General features: G+C 42.8%; 1 protein-coding gene across 1 annotated transcript; it reads right to left on the bottom strand.

The window, feature by feature from the left end:
• Positions 1 to 416: 416 nt before the first annotated feature.
• On the bottom strand, positions 417 to 5,101 carry LOC125510961 (bZIP transcription factor RISBZ2-like). The gene is made up of 6 exons (XM_048676246.1): positions 4,480 to 5,101; positions 2,676 to 2,769; positions 2,023 to 2,221; positions 1,354 to 1,429; positions 1,138 to 1,263; positions 417 to 937 (listed from the first exon to the last, which is right to left on the bottom strand). The coding sequence occupies exons 1-6, from the start codon at positions 4,807 to 4,809 to the stop codon at positions 584 to 586; spliced, it is 1,179 nt and encodes a 392-aa protein (XP_048532203.1). The 5' UTR covers positions 4,810 to 5,101; the 3' UTR covers positions 417 to 583.
• Positions 5,102 to 18,768: the final 13,667 nt, after the last annotated feature.

The raw sequence follows: 18,768 nt of genomic DNA, 5'->3' as shown, positions 1-18,768 counted from the left end.
TACAGCGTCATTTCCAATCAACCTTGCACCGTATCCTGATTCGCTGAACTGCTCTTGATGGTTCCTGCACAAGGCAATCTTGACGATTGCCGCTCCGGTGTAGGGTGGTGGGAGAACATTCTCTTGGTGATTTTGTGCTTTTTTTTTTTCATTTCCTATGAGTCTTTGTGTTCCTGCCATCTTCAGCCACGTTTGCCAAGTTCAGGGTGCGTTTCCTGCCAATGTTCAAACATTGAACAGTTTCTATGCCGTGTATAAAGATTTTATGGAGTCGATTCAGGCTACTGCAGTTTCTACAGGAGAGGATGTTAGTTATGTTTCCTTTCACTTTTACTGTTTGTCGGAAAAAAGAAGACAAAATATGTTAAAGCAGGCTGCCAGAAACGACATCCATCCAAAGTAATCACCCGGCAGCATTGACAACGTACAGTTTTACTAAATCTGTTGTGTTTCAGGAACATAGCGACGAGGCCACTAGAGGTCACAGCCAAAGAACAAATAGCATAGGATTATCAACATCCACCACCAAGATAGCCCAACAATAATTTCATGCGACTTCGTGGCCCCAAGGAGCTGGCTGCTCCTATGAGGTCGATCCGGACGAAGCCGGCCCGCCACACATCCTCTTCTGGAGGTGCTCCAGGCTCGCTACACGATGCAGCGAATCGGGTCTGCCCATCTTGCCGGTATCCATGGCCTCGTTGAGGAAATTGTCATCCTCTTGCGCAGAGGAAGCCATCTCAGGCATGTACCTGTTGTTACCTCCGGCCTCGCTTGTGGAGAAGTAAGCGCTGAGGTCGTCTGGGACGGCCGCGTCAGAGGTGGCCTCTGATGGGGAGCCGGTGAAGGGCATGCTGAGGGATGACATGTCGGAGCCAGCAGGGAACAGAGCGCTCATGCCTGTCACCCGCTTCACTGAGTCCTCTGCCATCTTCACCTGCGAAATTTGGTGTGTAAGTATGTTCAGAGCAGACAATGGCCAACATAGGGACTATAGGATACAGTGGCAACAGATTCTTTCTCTAAAAACTGGGTATCGTGCAGTCTGAGGTGGAAATGTCATTTCGAACAAGCCTAAGCAGCCGATCCAACAGACACAGATGCATAGAACAAAATGCATGTAATAAAGGAGCATACCTTTGCTCTTAAGGTTTCAACATCTGCTTTTAATACCCTATTGTCGACAGCAGCACCATTGTATTTCTGATTAACATCAGCAAGTCGCCTTAACAGTGAGGAGTTCTCAACTCTTAACTGTGATACCTGTAACGAGCCAACCACAACAAAAATTTCATAAGGCAAAAATTTCAGTATCATGTGTCCATCAACAAACAACATTGTAAATTATCAGACCTGTGCTTCTAGCTCATTCAGGTGAGCTGCCTTTCTGCTTCTTGAACGCCTGGCCGATTCCCGATTGGATTGCTTCCTGGAACCAGTCAAGAAGCTAGCATAATATCCAAGAAGTGGACGCTCAATAGCGTCATAGAGGAGAGAGACCCCAGCACAACATCAGGAGTTACACTATTCACGATAAAAACATACTGAAGTGCAAACCAGCATACCATGATGTACGCTTCAATAATTTGACATTACTAAAGACCCAAATGCCGTTCTGCAATCTATACGCCTAGGGCGCTGTGCATACTTGCATCTAACTGTGGTATCATTTTCAGTCCTGTACTAAGCAGACCATTCATATCTTTTTTATTCTACTTGATACAATCACTCCGTCAGTATCAGACAAGTCATCTAACAAATATGATATGGATACCTTTTTTAAATAACCTTTACTTGTCCATTGAACAATCATAAAGCATATAAGCAATGAGCTATGTCTATAGCCAAGATATGAACACCCATACAAATTACTCGGCAAAGAGATGATGATACTGCTGGAAACTGACAGAGCTAAGCAAGGGGGAAATTCTAAAGAAAGGGCTAACTTGAGGGAAAAGGGCATTCGTGCATGATGAGACAACAAGATGGTGCATATAATTACAAGCAGGTAAAAGTGATTACCTCCTCCGCAGTCTTTGATCAGTAGGGGCCCCATTCCCAGTGATCTCATCTTCTCCTTCCATATCATCATCTTCTGACTGCTCCCGCGAAGAAGAGCTAGCGGCTTGCTTTACAAGGGCATCAGCATTTTGTACCAATTGTGGACCCAATACCCCACTTGCGCCACCAGCTAGCTTGTTTTGAACTGGAACCACATTACCTGATATGTGTCCAAAAGCCAAGACATGTCATGTCAGCATCACAGAATATGCTTTTCTGTTTATGTTTCACAACATGGCATAGCATGATGCCAGGGAACTATGGTTTACACTACTCAGTTAAACTGTGAAGTCTATCTGCTCAAGGAAAAAACAGGATGATTTCCTTCGAGAACTCAAAACAGGATACTGAGTGTGCCCTCCTAGGTCTGGGGAAAAGGGCATAAACACGCTTGCCAGCAGGCAATCCAGCAAACAAATGTTTTAACAAAATTCCAAGAAATACAACTTAACACTGTTCATTTCAAAAAGAATATTTCCATGTTTATGATAATCAGAAAAAAGATGTAACAAATCAAAGATTTAAGAATCATTAAGCAAATATGGTATGCATGGTAGTTCATTCCCTACCGCAGGTTCCTAACTAGTTCAAAGATGTGACCAGAAGATAAGTACCTCCTATGGGATTAATAGTGCCTATATGCTGAACATCTGCATTTGGCAATGACGGATTAGCTGCAAAACGTTCTGGAGGCATGGCACCAGAGGCCTGCGGACGAAAATGACATGAGCTAGTATTACAAATGAGCAGAATAACAGAAATGCACTAAAAAATGAAAATGCAGACGAAAATGACACGAGCTAGTATTACAAATGAGCAGAATAACAGAAATGCATTAAAAATGAAAAAAATGCACGTGAACTTACTTGTCCTTTTAAATATAATAACAATGTATAATAGAGTAATAAAATGGACACCTCCAAGTATTGGATGGGTAAAACTGAACTGTGACGGATCCTATGCTATGGATGGCGCTGGTTCAGGCATGGTGCTATGTGATGTACAGGGGCAAATCATCTGCTCTGCTTGTAGGCAGTTTTTCTCATGTCGTGAAGCGTTGGAAGCAGAGCTGAGTTCTTGCATGGAGGGTTTGTCGTTTACTCTTCAGAGAAGTGAGTCTCTGATAGCCATTGAGCTTGATTCTCTGGTAGCTGTGAAGACGATCCAAGGCCGCGACCGAGATAGATCTATCTATGCTTCTCTTGTCAAAGAAATTAGACACCTTATGTCTCTATGTGAAACTTGTATTACTCATGTTAACCGATCTCAAAATAAGGTTAGTTACAGTTTAGCAAATTTTGCTAGAATGGAAGGCAGAACCATGACTTGGATTGGATCTGGCCGCCAATTGCAGTTGAGCTAGCACTCACTGATTGTAATAACTTCCTGGTTGAGTAATACAAGTTTTTCACTCGCAAAAAATGAAATAAAATATAGGGTTATTTCTTTGAAGCGAACACATTATCCAGCTCCAGGTAACGCCTCCTATAGTGGGGCAGCTGACCCGGGTTCAAAACCTGGGTCTCGCATACAAAATCCCCCTCACCGGCACGTCTAGTGCCAGCTCCACACATGAGCGTGTTCAAGGGAGTTCATCACCTTCTAAAAATCCCCCAGGGGGCTGTCTCCCCCCCACAGATTGAGTGTTTTAGGGTTACTTCTTTGAAAAGGCTACAGTTGCAATATCATAACAGTAATAGGAAAAGACAAACAACTTAAGAACACACCTTTAGTGGGGAAACTCAAGGAGAGAAGTTCTGATTAAATAACAAATCAAATTATTAATGTGCTGAAGTCAAAACTCAAAAGCCCATATAATTCCCAAGAATATACATAATAAGCTAATTTCATTGATCATAAAACTGGAAACGGACAGAAGACAAATAAAGGTGACATCAGCCAAGAGCCAACTAAAGCACAAGCACATCCGCTTTACAACAGGGATTCAAACTGAGCATCCAAACACTCACCAAAAAGTGATAAAATGGTGGCCGCATTGGACGCCCAAACAGTCAGAAATTCACAGAATCATCAAACTCGCAACGCATTCTGTGATCTCTATGCTAGCCAATGCCTACACATAAGGATAAACTATTTTGTTTTTGTCTTTGTTTTTGTTATTTGGGGTACAGATGATGCACTATGAAGACAGATTTTACCCGAACCCATCCAGATCGCAGATGCTACAATATCATAGCCTAGGCGGGACCGAAGCAGTCGTATTGTAGTATATACCATCTACAGATTCCTAGAACCGAGCAGGCAATGCAGAGCTCTGCAGATCACAGACGCCATAAGATCACATTACTAGTAGTATAAGGTAACCACAATGACCGATCTAATAAAATGGCTAAACATTTCGGAGCACGCCGCAGTATTCGAAACGCCTAATAAGATGGTAGGAGCTGACGGTCGTACCCTCCACATGGCGACGGCGGCGAGGTCCTTCTCGAGCTTCTGCTTGAGCATGGCGTTGTACTCCACCGGGTCCACCACAGCGCCCGAGGCAGCGGCAGCGGCGGTCTGCTTCACCTGCGCGGCCCCGCCCCCGCTAGCACCGGCCATCGGGGTAGGGTCTGCGGCGGGGCTGTCGAGCACGGCCTCCTCGAGGAACTTCTGGAAGCACCACTCGGACGGGCACCGGTTCATCGCGCCCTCCGCGCCGCCCCCTCCAGCGGCCGCCGGCCGCGGCGACGGCTGGCCCCAGAAGGGGTCGGGGATCTCCTCGACGGAGAAGACGCGCTCCATGAGAGAATACGCCGGGGGACCTTCCTGATCCGGAACCGCGGCGCGGGGAGGGCGAGGCTGCGGCGGGTGGGATTTCCACGAGGCCGCGGAGGATTCGAGGGTTTGATCGGGAACTTTTCTCCCTCTGGTCGGTGTCGTGTGTCTCGCTTGGGGGCAGAGGGGAGAGGGGAGACGGGTAGTGGGAGGGAGGAGGAAGAGAGACAGGGAGCGGGGATTGGATGGTGGCTGGCTTGGCTGGTTGGTAAAAGGGGAAAATGGTGACTCAGCGGGCGATCACGAGTCCACGGCTCCGCGCCGGCGCACGCGGCGGTATTGCGGCGGCGCGGATTTCCTCCCCTTTTCCGATTTTTGGAAGGTGAATTTGTTCTCTCTCTTTCATTTTGTATTCTTCTCCTTTTGGGAATCTTAGCTTTTGATTTTTCTTGCCCTCCCTTTTTATAAATAAATTGCACTCCCATTATTCCCGATGCTTCCTGGAAGGCCGGTGGCGCGGGCAGCCTTGGTTATCTTATCTTACCTTTTCGATTTATTTATTTTTGAGAAAGACTTCTGATCTGTTCATAAACTGTCAAAATAGTACTATAAAGAACACAAAAAATAAAGATTACAACCAGATGAGCAAACACTTAGCAACGACTACAAGCATTAGAGCGAGTTGAAGGCGCGCCACTGTCGTCGCCCTTTTTTTACCGGAGCCGAGGCAAATCTTAATTGTAGTAGATAGTCGATAAGTCGTCGTGCTCAGGCCACCACAGACGCCTCCATTGTTGACTGGAATGTCTCCTCTCACTAAACGAGAATCGCTGAAAATCCTGAAATAAATTCAGAAAAATACAAGCACCAGTGCTAAGTCTATGACTTGAATCCTGGTAAACGAGAATCGCTGAAAATCCTGAAATAAATTCAGAAAAATACAGGCACCAGTGCTAAGTCTATGACTTGAATCCTGGTGAGTTGATTCCACTGAAAAAATCAAACCTTGTGAGCTAGGCCCAGTTCGCTTTTTCTCTCTCAATTTTAAAGCATATAAATATGAACCAAGTAAGAGCATCTACAACCGCAACTCGTAATTTTGGGCCCCTCAAATGTCCGTGGACGCGTTCGAACGTGCCCGCGGACAATGACCGGACGGCCCTTAAATTTGGTCATTTGCAACCACAAACCCTATATCCGAAACACCTAATACATGCAAAGCACATGCACGTTGATCATGTTGGGACCGCTGGGCTGTTTAGTGAGAATTGATCAGGTGGTAACAACAAATAGCCGGGTTTTAGATGTTTAGTCCCACCTCGTCGCATGAGGAGCTAGTCGACCGGCTTAAATAGCCGGGTCATCCGGAAGCGACAAGCTTCAATCATCATTGCATCCTTTGTCAGGGAGATATACCGTCACTATTCACAAATGGAACATTGATGTTTGCATAGCTCCGTTTGGATGTAGATAATAATAAAATTCAATGAACAACATAAAAAACTCTTTCATTGCAATAGGCCCATCAAGGTATATGAACGAGATGAACTTAACACTCGATGAAAATCATCAATTGATGACATGCAATCCAGTGTCAAGCTACCTCGTTCGCACAACGAGAATTGATTGACCTATGCAAAGACAGAGAAGTTTGCCGCCGTCCGCTGGCGCGGCTATTTAAGCCGGTCGGTGTCCGTCTCGCGTGGCGAGGTGGGACTAAATTTGGGTGCAGAGATGAGAGAGGAAGAAGCTTTGGGTGGTTGTAGATGGGACCGCTATGACCTGGAGCAGGGTGCCGAGTCGCGCCAAGTCACGCATGGGCTGCCTCATATCTGCCTCCTATTTGGGCTGAATATGAGGGGTGTCGATTAGTTCGGGCGTTTGAGGCTGGTTTGAGTCGCCCGTCTAGGTTGTTTTTCTGTGACCGATCAATGATCAGACTGTTCGCCCGGGCGTTTGAGACGAGTTTGGAGCGCTTGGCTGTAGATGTCCTAAAGTCATCATAGATCGCACGGAGACCTAGCAGGCTCACCTATCACCACATACATGTTTTTCTCTTCTTTTTCATTTTCCTACTGATTCGGGGCAAAGGAAATGGAGATGGCAGGTGCACCTCTCATTTCAATTCAGCATATGCGTGATGGAGCTCATGTACGTTAATGGCGACCAGTGACATGACACGCTCGACTGCAACTTGGTCCATTCTTATCTACCTTTTGCACCATCGATGTGACAAAAATGACGAGCAATGGTTCTTTCTTGATTGCTCCTTTGGCTGTTTAAAGGATATCCTTGTTTTTCCCTCATCCAAAAAGGCAAACGCCATGCATTTATTTCTCTCCGTCGATCAAGACTCTTCATTTCTTTTCAAAGAGGGCAGTGTGCTTTCAGAATAAGATTGTGTGTGGAATTGTGATGACATTTTCGCTGTGCAACATCTGCGTCATGTTTTTTTCTAAATAGCAAATATTCAGCCCATGTGTGGGTCGTCGGACGCACCTGGACGCGGATGCAACCTCGGACTGGCAGGCGAGACCCACGCAGAAACCTATCGGTCCGATGGGCGGCTCCTTTGATTTTAGGGGAGGACGCATTCATGGTGCCGCCACTTCGTCGTGCCGTCTGAGGGACCAAGTCCGGCTATTTAAAATAGATGGTGAGGCAAGCCTAACCCGTCTCATTCTCATTCCTCCCGTCTGTGCCACCACTGCCCACTCCTCTCACTATTCTCATCTCTTCAGAGGTCCGCCAACACCGACGTTGCCATGGTCCGCAACAAGATAATCTACTACAGGCTGCTCATGCCGAAGCAACGTGCGTAGATCCAGGCGGAGATGCGGGCCATGGCGGAGGCCCGCTCCATGCATTGCGCCATAGCATTGCGGTCGGTCTGCCTTCGGATACGACGTATAGTCCCGACAAGGAGGCGTCGACGTACATGGAGGTGGATACGCCGAAGCAGGAGGAAGTGTGGGGGTGGAGTTGATGGCACCGCTGTAGGAGGTGTCGAAGGAGCCACCGTCGGACGAGGAGGAGGCACCAACACAAGTCCATGCTGAATTCGGGATGGAGGACGCGCTCACGGAGTTCGAGCTCACCTAGGTGGAGGAGGCAGCGGAGCAACAAGCCATCCTCAACTCCATCCACTCGGAGGTGGAGGTGGAGGCCAACCACCACTTCCTCCGCGAGGCGGCCTGATACGTCCATTTTGCATCATGCTTTTATATCGATATTTATTGCATTATGTGCTGTTATTACATATTATGTCACAATACTTATGTCTATTCTCTCTTATTTTACAAGGTTTACATGAAGAGGGGGAATGCCGGCAGCTGGAATTCTGGGCTGGAAAAGGAGCAAATATTAGAGACCTATTCTGCACATCTCCAAAAGTCCTAAAACTTCACGGGAGCACGTTTCAGAATATATAAAAAAATATTGGATGGAAGAAGTACCAGAGGGGGGCCACCCACCATCCACGAGGGTGGGGGCGCGCCCTACCCCCCGAGCATGCCCCCTGCCTCGTGGGCCCCCTGGCAGCCCTCTGATGCCCATCTTTGGCTATATGGAGTCTTTCGTCGAGGAAAAAATCATAAGCAATCTCACGGGACGAAACTCCGCCGCCACGAGGCGGAACCTTGGCGGAACCAATCTAGGGCTCCGGCGGAGCTGTTCTGCCGGGGAAACTTCCCTCCGAGAGGGGGAAACCATCACCATCGATCCTCTCATCGGGAGGGGGTCAATATCCATCAACATCTTCACCAACACCATCTTATCTCAAACCCTAGTTCATCTCTTGTATCCAATCTTTGTATCAAAACCTCGGATTGGTACCTGTGGGTTGCTAGTAGTGTTGATTACTCCTTGTAGTTGATGCTAGTTGGTTTACATGGTGGAAGATCATATGTTCAGATCCATTATGCATATTAATACCCCTCTGATTATGAACATGAATATGCTTTGTGAGTAGTTCCATTTGTTCCTGAGGACATGGGAGAAGTCTTGCTATAGGTAGTCATGTGAATTTGGTACTCGTTCAATATTTTGATGAGATGTATGCTGTCTCCCCTCTAGTAGTGTCATGTGAACGCCGACTACATGACACTTCGCCATTGTTTGGGCCTAGAGGAAGGCATTGGGAAGTAATAAGCAGACGATGGGTTGCTAGAGTGACAGAAGCTTAAACCCTAGTTTATGCATTGCTTCGTAAGGGGCTGATTTGGATCCATATGTTTCATGCTATGGTTAGGTTTACCTTAATACTTCTGTTGTAGTTGCGGATGCTTGCAATAGGGGTTAATCATAAGTGGGATGCTTGTCCAAGGAAGGACAGTACCCAAGCACCGGTCCAACCACATATCAAATTATCAAAGTACCGAACGCGAATCATATGATCGTGATGAAAACTAGCTTGATGATAATTCCCATGTGTCCTCGGGAGTGCTTTCCTTTATATAAGAGTTTGTCCAGACTTGTCCTTTGCTACAAAAAGGATTGATCCATCTTGCTGCACCTTATTTACTTTTATTACTTGTTACCCGTTATAAATTACCTTATCACAAAACTATCTGTTACTGATAATTTCAGTGCTTGCAGAGAATACCTTGCTGAAAATCGCTTATCATTTCCTTCTGCTCCTCGTTGGGTTCGACACTCTTACTTATCGAAAAGGCTACGATAGATCCCCTACACTTGTGGGTCATCAAGACTCTTTTTTGGCGCCGTTGCCGGGGAGTGAAGCGCCTTTGGTAGGTGGAATTTGGTAAGGAAAAATTTATATAGTGTGCTGAAATTTACTGTCACTTGTTACTATGAAACATAATCCTTTGAGGGGCTTGTTCGGGGTATCTTCACCACGACCAGTAGAGCAAAGAGTTGCTCCTCAACCTACTGAACCTACTGAAAATGTTTGCTTTGAAATTCCTTCGCGTATGATAGAGAAACTGCTAGCTAATCCTTTCACAGGTGATGGAACATTACATCCCGATTTGCACCTAATCTATGTGGATGAAGTTTGTGGATTATTTAAGCTTGTAGGTATGCCCGAGGATGTTATCAAGAAGAAGGTCTTCCCTTTATTTTTGAAGGGAAAGGCATTGACATGGTTTAGGCTATGTGATGATATGGGACCATGGAACTACAACCGATTGAAATTGGAATTTCATCAGAAGTTTTATCCTATGCATCTTGTTCATCGTGATCGTAATTATCTATATAATATTTGGCCTCGCGAAGGAGAAAGCATCGCTCAAGCTTGGGGGAGGCTTAAGTCAATGTTATATTCATGCCCCAATCATGAGCTCTCAAGAGAAATTATTATTCAAAAAAATTATGCTCGGCTTTCTCTCGATAATCGCTCCATACTCGATACTTCTTGTAATGGATCTTTATGATGAATACTATTGAATTCAAATGGGATTTATTGGAAAGAATTAAACGCAACTCTGAAGATTGGGATCTCGACGAAGGTAAGGAGTCAGGTATAACACCTAAGTTTGATTGTGTTAAATCTTTTATGGATACCATGCTTTCCATGAATTTAGCTCTAAATATGGACTTGACTCTGAGATAGTAGCTTCTTTCTGTGAATCCTTTGCTACTCATGTTGATCTCCCTAAGGAGAAGTGGTTTAATATAATCCTCCCATTAAAGTAAAAGTAGTTGCACCTATTAAAGTTGAAGAAAAGACTATCACTTATAATGATCCTGTTGTTACTGCTTTTATTGAGAAACCACCTTTCCCTGCTAGAATAAAGGATCATGCTAAAGCTTCAACTGTGGTTCGTAAGAGTAATACTAGAACACCTACACCCTCTGAGAAAATTAAAGTTGAACCTAGTGTTTCTATGGTTAAAGATCTCTTGGCCGATAACATTGATGGGCATGCTATTTACTTCTGGGATGAAGCTGCTAGAATTGCTAGACCTGATACTAAAAATAAACATAGACCTGTTGTAGGCATGCATGTTATTTCTGTTAAAATAGGAGATCATTGCTATCATGGCTTATGTGATATGGGTGCTAGTGCAAATGCAGTACCTCATTCCTTATAAAAATAAATTATGCATGATATTGCACCTGCTGAGATAGAGGAAATTGATGTTACAATTAAGCTTGCCAATAGAGACACTATTTCACCAGTTGGGATTGTTGGAGATGTTGAAGTTTTGTGTGGGAAAGTTAAACATCCTGCTGATTTTCTTGTTCTTGGTTCCCCACAAGATGACTTTTGTCCCATTATATTTGGTAGACCCTTCTTGAATACTGTTAATGCCCAAATAGACTGCAAAAAGGATGTTGTTACTATTGGTCTAGGGGATGTCTTATGAGTTTAATTTTGCTAAATTTCGTAGACAACCCCGACGTCTATGATACGACCATTTTGCATCATGCTTTTATATCGACATTTATTGCATCATGGACTGTTATTTCACTTTATGTCACAATACTTATGGTTATTCTCTCTTATTTTACAAGGTTTACATAAGGAGGGAGAATGCCGGCAGCTGGAATTCTGGGCTGGAAAAGGAGCAAATATTAGAGACCTATTATGCACAACTCCAAAAGTCCTGAAACTCCACGGAACATCTTAAAATAAATAAAGAAAAATCCTCGCCAAAGATAAAGGCCAGGGGGCCCACACCCTGCTCACGAGGGTGGGGGAGCGCCCCCCCTAGGGCGCGCCCCCCTACCTCGTGGGCCCCCTGGTGGCTCTTCGACGCCCATCTTCTCCTATATGAAGTCTTTCGATGAGAAAAAAATAAGAAGGAACTTTTCGGGACGAGACTCCGCCGCCACGAGGCGGAACCTTGGCGAATCCAATCTAGAGCTCCGGTAGAGCTGTTCTGTCGGGGATACTTCCCTCCGGGAGGGGGAAATCATCACCATCGTCATCACCAACACTCCTCTCATCGGGAGAGGGCAATCTCCATCAACATCTTCACCAGCACCATCTCATCTCCAAACCCTAGTTCATCTCTTGTATCCAATTCTTGTCTCCAAGTCCGGGATTGGTGCTAGTAGTTTGCTAGTAGTGTTGATTACTCCTTGTAGTTGATGCTAGTTGGTTTAATTGGTGGAAGATCATATGTTCAGATCCTATATGCATATTATTACCCCTCTGATTATGAACATGAATATGCTTTGTGAGTAATTATGTTCGTTCCTGAGGACAAGGGAGAAGTCTTGCTATGAGTAGTCATGTGAATTTGGCATTCGTTTGGTATTTTGATAAGATGTATGTTGTCTAGCCTCTAGTGGTGTTATGTGAACATCGACTACATAACACTTCACCATTATTTGGGCCTAGAGGAAGGCATTGGGAAGTAATAAGTAGATGATGGGTTGCTAGAGTGACAAAAGCTTAAACCCTAGTTTATGCGTTGCTTCGTAAGGGGCTGATTTGGATCCATATGTTTCATGCTATGGTTAGGTTTATCTTAATACTTTTGTTGTAGTTGCGGATGCTTGCAATAGAGGTTAATCATAAGTGGGATGTTTGTTCAAGTAAGAACATCACCCAAGCACCGGTCCACCCACATATCAAATTATCAAAGTATCGAACGCGAATCATATGAACGTGATGAAAACTAGCTTGACGATATTCCCATGTGTCCTCAGGAGCGCTTTTCCTATTATAAGAGTTTGTTCCGGATTGTCCTTTGCTACAAAAGGATTGGGCCACCTTGCTGCACTTTATTTACTTTTGTTACTTGTTGCTCGTTACAATCTATCTTATCACAAAACTATCTGTTACCACTTATTTCAGTACTTGCAGAGAATACATTGCTGAAAACCGCTTATCATTTCCTTCTGCTCCTCATTGGGTTCGACACTCTTACTTATCGAAAGGACTACGATAGATCCCCTATACTTGTGGGTCATCAAGACTCTTTTCTGGCGCCATTGCCGGGGAGTGTAGCGCCTTTGGTAGGTGGAATTTGGTAAGGAAAAATTTATATAGTGTGCTGAAATTTACTGTCACTTGTTACTATGGAAAGTAATTCTCTGAGGGGCTTGTTCAGGGTATCTTCACCCCGTCCAGTAGAGCAAAGGAGTTGCTCCTCAACCTACTGAACCTATTGAAAATGAAACTCCTTTTGAATTTCCTTCGGGTATGATGGAAAAACTGCTAGCTAACCCTTTTACAGGAGATGGAACAAAGCATCCTGATGAGCACTTAATATATGTGGATGAAGTTTGTGGATTATTTAAGCTTGCAGGTATACCCGATGATGTTGCTAAGAAGAAGGTCTTCCCTTTATCTTTGAAGGGAGACACATTGATATGGTATAGGCTAGTGATGGGGGGCGGGGGGGGGGGGGGGGGGGGGGGGGGGGGGGGGGGGTGTTTGGGGGGGGGGGGGGGGGAGATGCATTGACATGGAGGGTGATGATATGAGATCATGACTAAAACGATTGAAAGGGAATTTCATCAAAAGTATACCCTATGCATCTTGTTCATCGTGATCGCAATTATATATATAATTTCTGGCCTCGCGAAGGAGAAAGCATCGCTCAAGCTTGGGGGAGGCTTAAATCAATGTTATATTCATGCCCCAATCATGAGCTCCCGAGAGAAATAATTATGCAAAGTTTTTATGCTCGGCTTTCTGATAACAATCGCACCATGCTCGATACTTCTTGTGCTGGCTCTTTTATGATGAAGACTACTGAATTCAGATGGAATTTATTGGATAGAATTAAACACAACTCTGAAGATTGGGACCTCGATGAAGGTAAGGAGTCAGGTATGACACCTAAGTTTGATTGTGTTAAATCTTTTATGGATACCAATATTTTCCGTAAGTTTAGCACTAAATATGGACTTGACTCTGAGATAGTAGCTTCTTTCTGTGAATCTTTTGCTACTTATGTTGATCTCCCTAAGGAGAAGTGGTTTAAATATCATCCTCCCATAGAAGTAAAAGTAGCTGCACCTATTAAAGTTGAAGAAAAGACTGTCACTTATAATGATCCTATTGTTCCTACTTCTTATGTTGAGAAACCACCTTTCCCTGTTAGAATAAAGGATCATGCTAAAGCTTCAACTGTTGTTCGTAAAAGCAATATTAGAACTTATACACCTCCTGAGCAAGTTAAAGTAGAACCTAATATTGCTATTGTTAAAGATCTCTTGTCTGATAATATTGATGGGCATGTTATTCAGTTCGAAGGTGAAACTGCTAGAATTGCTAAACCTTGTGCAAAGATAAACATAGACCTGTGGTAGGCGTGCCTGTTATTTCTGTTAAAATAGGAGATCATTGTTATCATGGCTTATGTGATATGGGTGCTAGTGCTAGTGTTATACCGCATACCTTTATACAAAGAAATTAAGAATGAAATTGCACCTGTTGAGTTAGAAGATATTGATGTTACTATTAAACTTGCTAATAGAGATACTATTGCACCAATTGGAATTGTTAGAGATGTTGAAGTCTTGTGTGGGAAAACTAAATATCCTGCTGATTTTCTTGTTCTTACTTCTCCCAAGATAGCTTTTGTCCCATTATATTTGGTAGACCCTTCTTGAACACTGTAATGCTAGGATAGATTGCAAAAGAATGTTGTTACATTGGCTTGGATGATATGGTTCATGAGTTTAATTTATCTAAATTTAGTAAACAACATCGTGAGGAAGAATTACCTAGTAAGGATGAAATTATTGGTCTTGCTTCTATTGTCGTACCTCCTAGTGATCCTTTAGAACACTATTTGCTAGACCATGAAAATGATATGTTCATGAATGAAAGAAGGGAAATAGATGAAGTATTCTTTAAACAGGAACCTATTCTGCAAACATATTGCCTGTTGAAATTTTAGGGGATCCTCCTCCACCAAGGGTGATCCCGTGTTTGAGCTTAAACCTGCCTGATAATCTTAAATATGCTTATCTTGATGAAAAGAAGATATATCCTGTTATTATTAGTGCTAACCTTTCAGAGCATGAAGAAGAAAGATTATTGAAAACTCTGAAGAAGCATCATGCTGCTATTGGATATACTCTTGATGATCTTAAGGGCATTAGTCCCACTCTATGTCAACATAAAATAAATTTGGAAGCAGATGCCAAACCAGTTCGTGATCCTCAACGACGTCTGAATCCTAAAATGAAAGAAGTGGTAAGAAAAGAAATACTAAAGCTTCTGGAGGCAGGTATAATCTATCCCGTTGCTGATAGTGAGTGGGTAAGTCTTGTCCATTGTGTCCCTAAGAAGGGAGGTATTACTGTTGTTCCTAATGATAAAGATGAATTGATTCCACAAAGAATTATCACAGGTTATAGGATGGTAATTGATTTCCGCAAATTAAATAAAGCTACTAAGAAAGATCATTACCCCTTACCCTTTATTGATCAAATGCTAGAAAGATTATGCAAACATACACACTATTGCTTTCTAGATGGTTATTCTGGTTTCTCTCAAATACCTGTGTCGGCTAGAGATCAATCAAAGACTACTTTTACATGCCCTTTTGGTACTTTTGCTTATAGACGTATGCCTTTTGGTTTATGTAATGCACCTGCTACCTTTCAAAGATGCATGATGGCTATATTCTCTGACTTTTGTGAAAAGATTTGTGAGGTTTTCATGGACGACTTTTTCGTCTATGGTTCCTCTTTTGATGATTGCTTGAGCAATCTTGATCGAGTTTTGCAGAGATGTGAAGAAACTAATCTTGTCTTGAATTGGGAAAAGTGCCACTTTATGGTTAATGAAGGTATTATCTTGGGGCATAAAGTTTCTGAAAGAGGTATTGAAGTTGATAAAGCCAAGGTCGATGCTATTGAAAAGATGCCATGTCCCAAGGACATCAAAGGTATAAGAAGTTTCCTTGGTCACGCCAGATTTTACAAGAGGTTCATTAAGGACTTCTCAAAAATTTCTTGGCCTCTGACTAATTTATTGCAAAAAGATATACCATTTGTCTTTGATGATGATTGTGTAGAAGCATTTGAAATACTTAAGAAAGCATTAGTCTCTGCACCTGTTGTTCAGCCACCTGATTGGAATTTAGCCTTTGAAATTATGTGTGATGCTAGTGATTATGCTGTATGTGCTGTTCTTGGGCAAAGAGTTGATAAGAAATTAAATGTTATTCATTATGCTAGTAAGACTCTAGACAATGCTCAAAGAAATTATGCTACAACTGAAAAAGAGCTTTTAGCAGTTGTATTTGCTTGTGATAAGTTCAGATCTTATATTGTTGATTCTAAAGTAACTATTCACACTGATCATGCCGCTATTAAATATCTTATGGAAAAGAAAGATGCTAAACCTAGACTTATTAGATGGGTTCTCTTGCTACAAGAATTTGATTTGCATATTGTTGATAGAAAGGGAGTTGAGAACCCCGTTGCAGACAACTTGTCTAGGTTAGAGAATGTTATTGATGACCCACTACCTATTAATGATAGCTTTCCTGATGAACAATTAAATGTTATAAGTACTTCTCGTAGTACTCCATGGTATGCTGATTATGCTAATTATATTGTTGCTAAATTTATACCACCTAGCTTCACATACCAGCAAAAGAAAAAGTTTTTCTATGATTTAAGACATTACTTTTGGGATGACCCACATCTTTATAAAGAAGGAGTAGATGGCGTTATTAGACGTTGTGTACCTGAGCATAAATAGGAACAGATCCTACGCAAGTGTCATCCCGGGGCTTATGGAGGACACCACGCTGGAGATAGAACTGCACATAAGGTATTGCAATCTGGTTTTTATTGGCCTACTCTCTTCAAGGATGCCCGTAAGTTTGTCTTGTCTTGTGATGAATGTCAAAGAATTGGTAATATTAGTAGACATCAAGAAATGCCTATGAATTATTCTCTTATTATTGAACCGTTTGATGTTTGGGGCTTTGATTATATGGGACCTTTTCCTGCCTCTAATGGATACACACATATTTTAGTTGTTGTTGATTACGTTACTAAGTGGGTAGAAGCTATTCCAACTAGTAGTGCTGATCATAACACTTCTATTAAAATGCTTAAGGAAGTTATTTTCCCGAGGTTTGGAGTCCCTGGATATTTAATGACTAATGGTGGTTCACACTTTATTATGGTGCTTTCCGTAAAATGCTTGCTAAATATGATGTTAAATCCTATGGGTATGTCATTAAATATAAAAATATTCATGGTGCTTGCATATAAAAATCCTATGGGTATGTCTCCGTATAAAATGGTTTATGGAAAAGCATGTCACTTACCTCTCGAACTAGAACATAAGGCGTATTGGGCTATTAAAGAGATCAACTATGATTTTAAACTTGCCGGTGAGAAGAGGTTATTTGATATTAGCTCACTTGATGAATGGAGAACCCAATCTTATGAAAATGCCAAGTTGTTTGAAGAAAACGTTAAAAGATGGCATGACAAAAGGATACAAAAGCGTGAGTTTAATGTAGGTGATTATGTATTGCTATACAACTCTCGTTTAAGATTTTTTGCAGGAAAACTTCTCTCTTAATGGGAAGGCCCCTACGTTATCGAAGAGGTCTATCGTTCCGGTGCCATAAAAATCAACAACTTCGAGGGCACAAATCCGAAGGTGGTAAACGGTCAAAGAATTAAACATTATATCTCAGGTAATCCCATAAATGTTGAAACCAATATTATTGAAACCGTAACCCCAGAGGAATACATAAGGGACACTTTTCGGAATGTTTCAGACCCTGAAAAGGAATAGGTATGTGGTACGATAAGTAAACCGACTCCAAAATAATTTTTAAGGCAATATATCTCCGTTTTGGAATATTTAGAAAAATAAGTAGTAGTCCAGGAAGGACACGAGGGCCCCACGAGGGTGGTGGGCGCCCCTACCCCCTGGGCGCGCCCCCCTACCTCATGAGCACCTCATGTGCCTTCCGGACTCCGTTTTCTTGCACGTTACGTATTTTGGTAGGTAAAAATTCATTATATAACCTCCTGAAGGTTTTGACTCCCGTATCACACAAATATCCTCTGTTTTCGTTTCGAGCTGTCCCGTTGCAGATCAAATCAACATGTCTTCCCAGGATTCGGAAGGAGAAAGCTATGTGGACGATTACTTAGTAAATCCCAAGGTCTATGGAGATGTGGAACACGATGGATGGACCACGGAGGAAGAAGAGGACTATGAACCCAAGGGGAAGGAGGAGACGAGCTCAGATGAAGATGAAGCACCATTACCTCAACCCGGGGACATGCACGTGGAGTTCAAAAAGTCAAGTCTCCCTAATAGGGTAAAGAAACCCAAGTTCGAGTTTATCCCTTTTCGTCTCTTGCAGGAAAATAAGCAGGACCTATGCAAAAAGATATTAACCCTGGAGTGGGAGATTGATGATCTGAGGGATCAAAATGCCGTCCGCAAGCGCAAATTAAGGGAGAAGCCTAAGCCATCAACTAAGCCAACAACACCTCCACCTTCTTCACGGACAAAGGAGATATAATCACATGGGTATGGGCACTCCCCTTGGCAACTGCCAAGCTTGGGGGAGGTGCCCCGGTATCGTATCACCATCACAACTCCTATCTTTACCGTTTTTCTTAGTTCGATCCTATTAGTAGTATCTTGATCTAGTAGAGTAAAGTTTATGGCATGATCTAGTTTTGAGTTTTGCTTTATGATCTCTCTTTGTAATTGAGTCCGTGAGCTATATATAATAAAGATTAGTGTTGAGTCAAGGGCTTGACTATTTTGCCATGATCTTGGGTGAATAAAAGAGAAGAGAAAAAGAATAAAAAGAAACAAAAAATTCATATTGATCTTATTGAGAGTAATGACTTCACATAGAAAGGGTATGATGATTAAAAGTTGTTGGGAGATGGCAGACATAGCTTTGGTCATTGTTGAAATTAATAGGAAGTAATAAGGAAAGAGAGGTTTTCACATATAGATATATTATCATTGACATCTTTTATGATTGGGAGCACTCATTAAAATATGACATGCTAAAGGGTTGATGTTGGACAAGGAAGACAACGTAATGAGTTATG

Source organism: Triticum urartu, chromosome 5 (genome assembly GCF_003073215.2).
Source record: "Triticum urartu cultivar G1812 chromosome 5, Tu2.1, whole genome shotgun sequence".
Lineage (NCBI taxonomy): Eukaryota > Viridiplantae > Streptophyta > Magnoliopsida > Poales > Poaceae > Triticum > Triticum urartu.
The sequence above is the reverse complement of the archived record's forward strand: the minus strand, read 5'-3'. Positions and strand labels throughout refer to the sequence as shown.

Excerpts from the sequence above, each read along its gene's own strand:
- LOC125510961 (XM_048676246.1), bottom strand. The coding sequence starts at position 4,809 with ATGGAGCGCGTCTTCTCCGTCGAGGAGATCCCCGACCCCTTCTGGGGC. Across the intron at positions 2,770-4,479 it reads CCGCCGTCGCCATGTGGAGG|GCCTCTGGTGCCATGCCTCC; the intron begins GTACGACCGTCA and ends TTTCGTCCGCAG. Across the intron at positions 2,222-2,675 it reads CACTATTAATCCCATAGGAG|GTAATGTGGTTCCAGTTCAA; the intron begins GTACTTATCTTC and ends GACACATATCAG.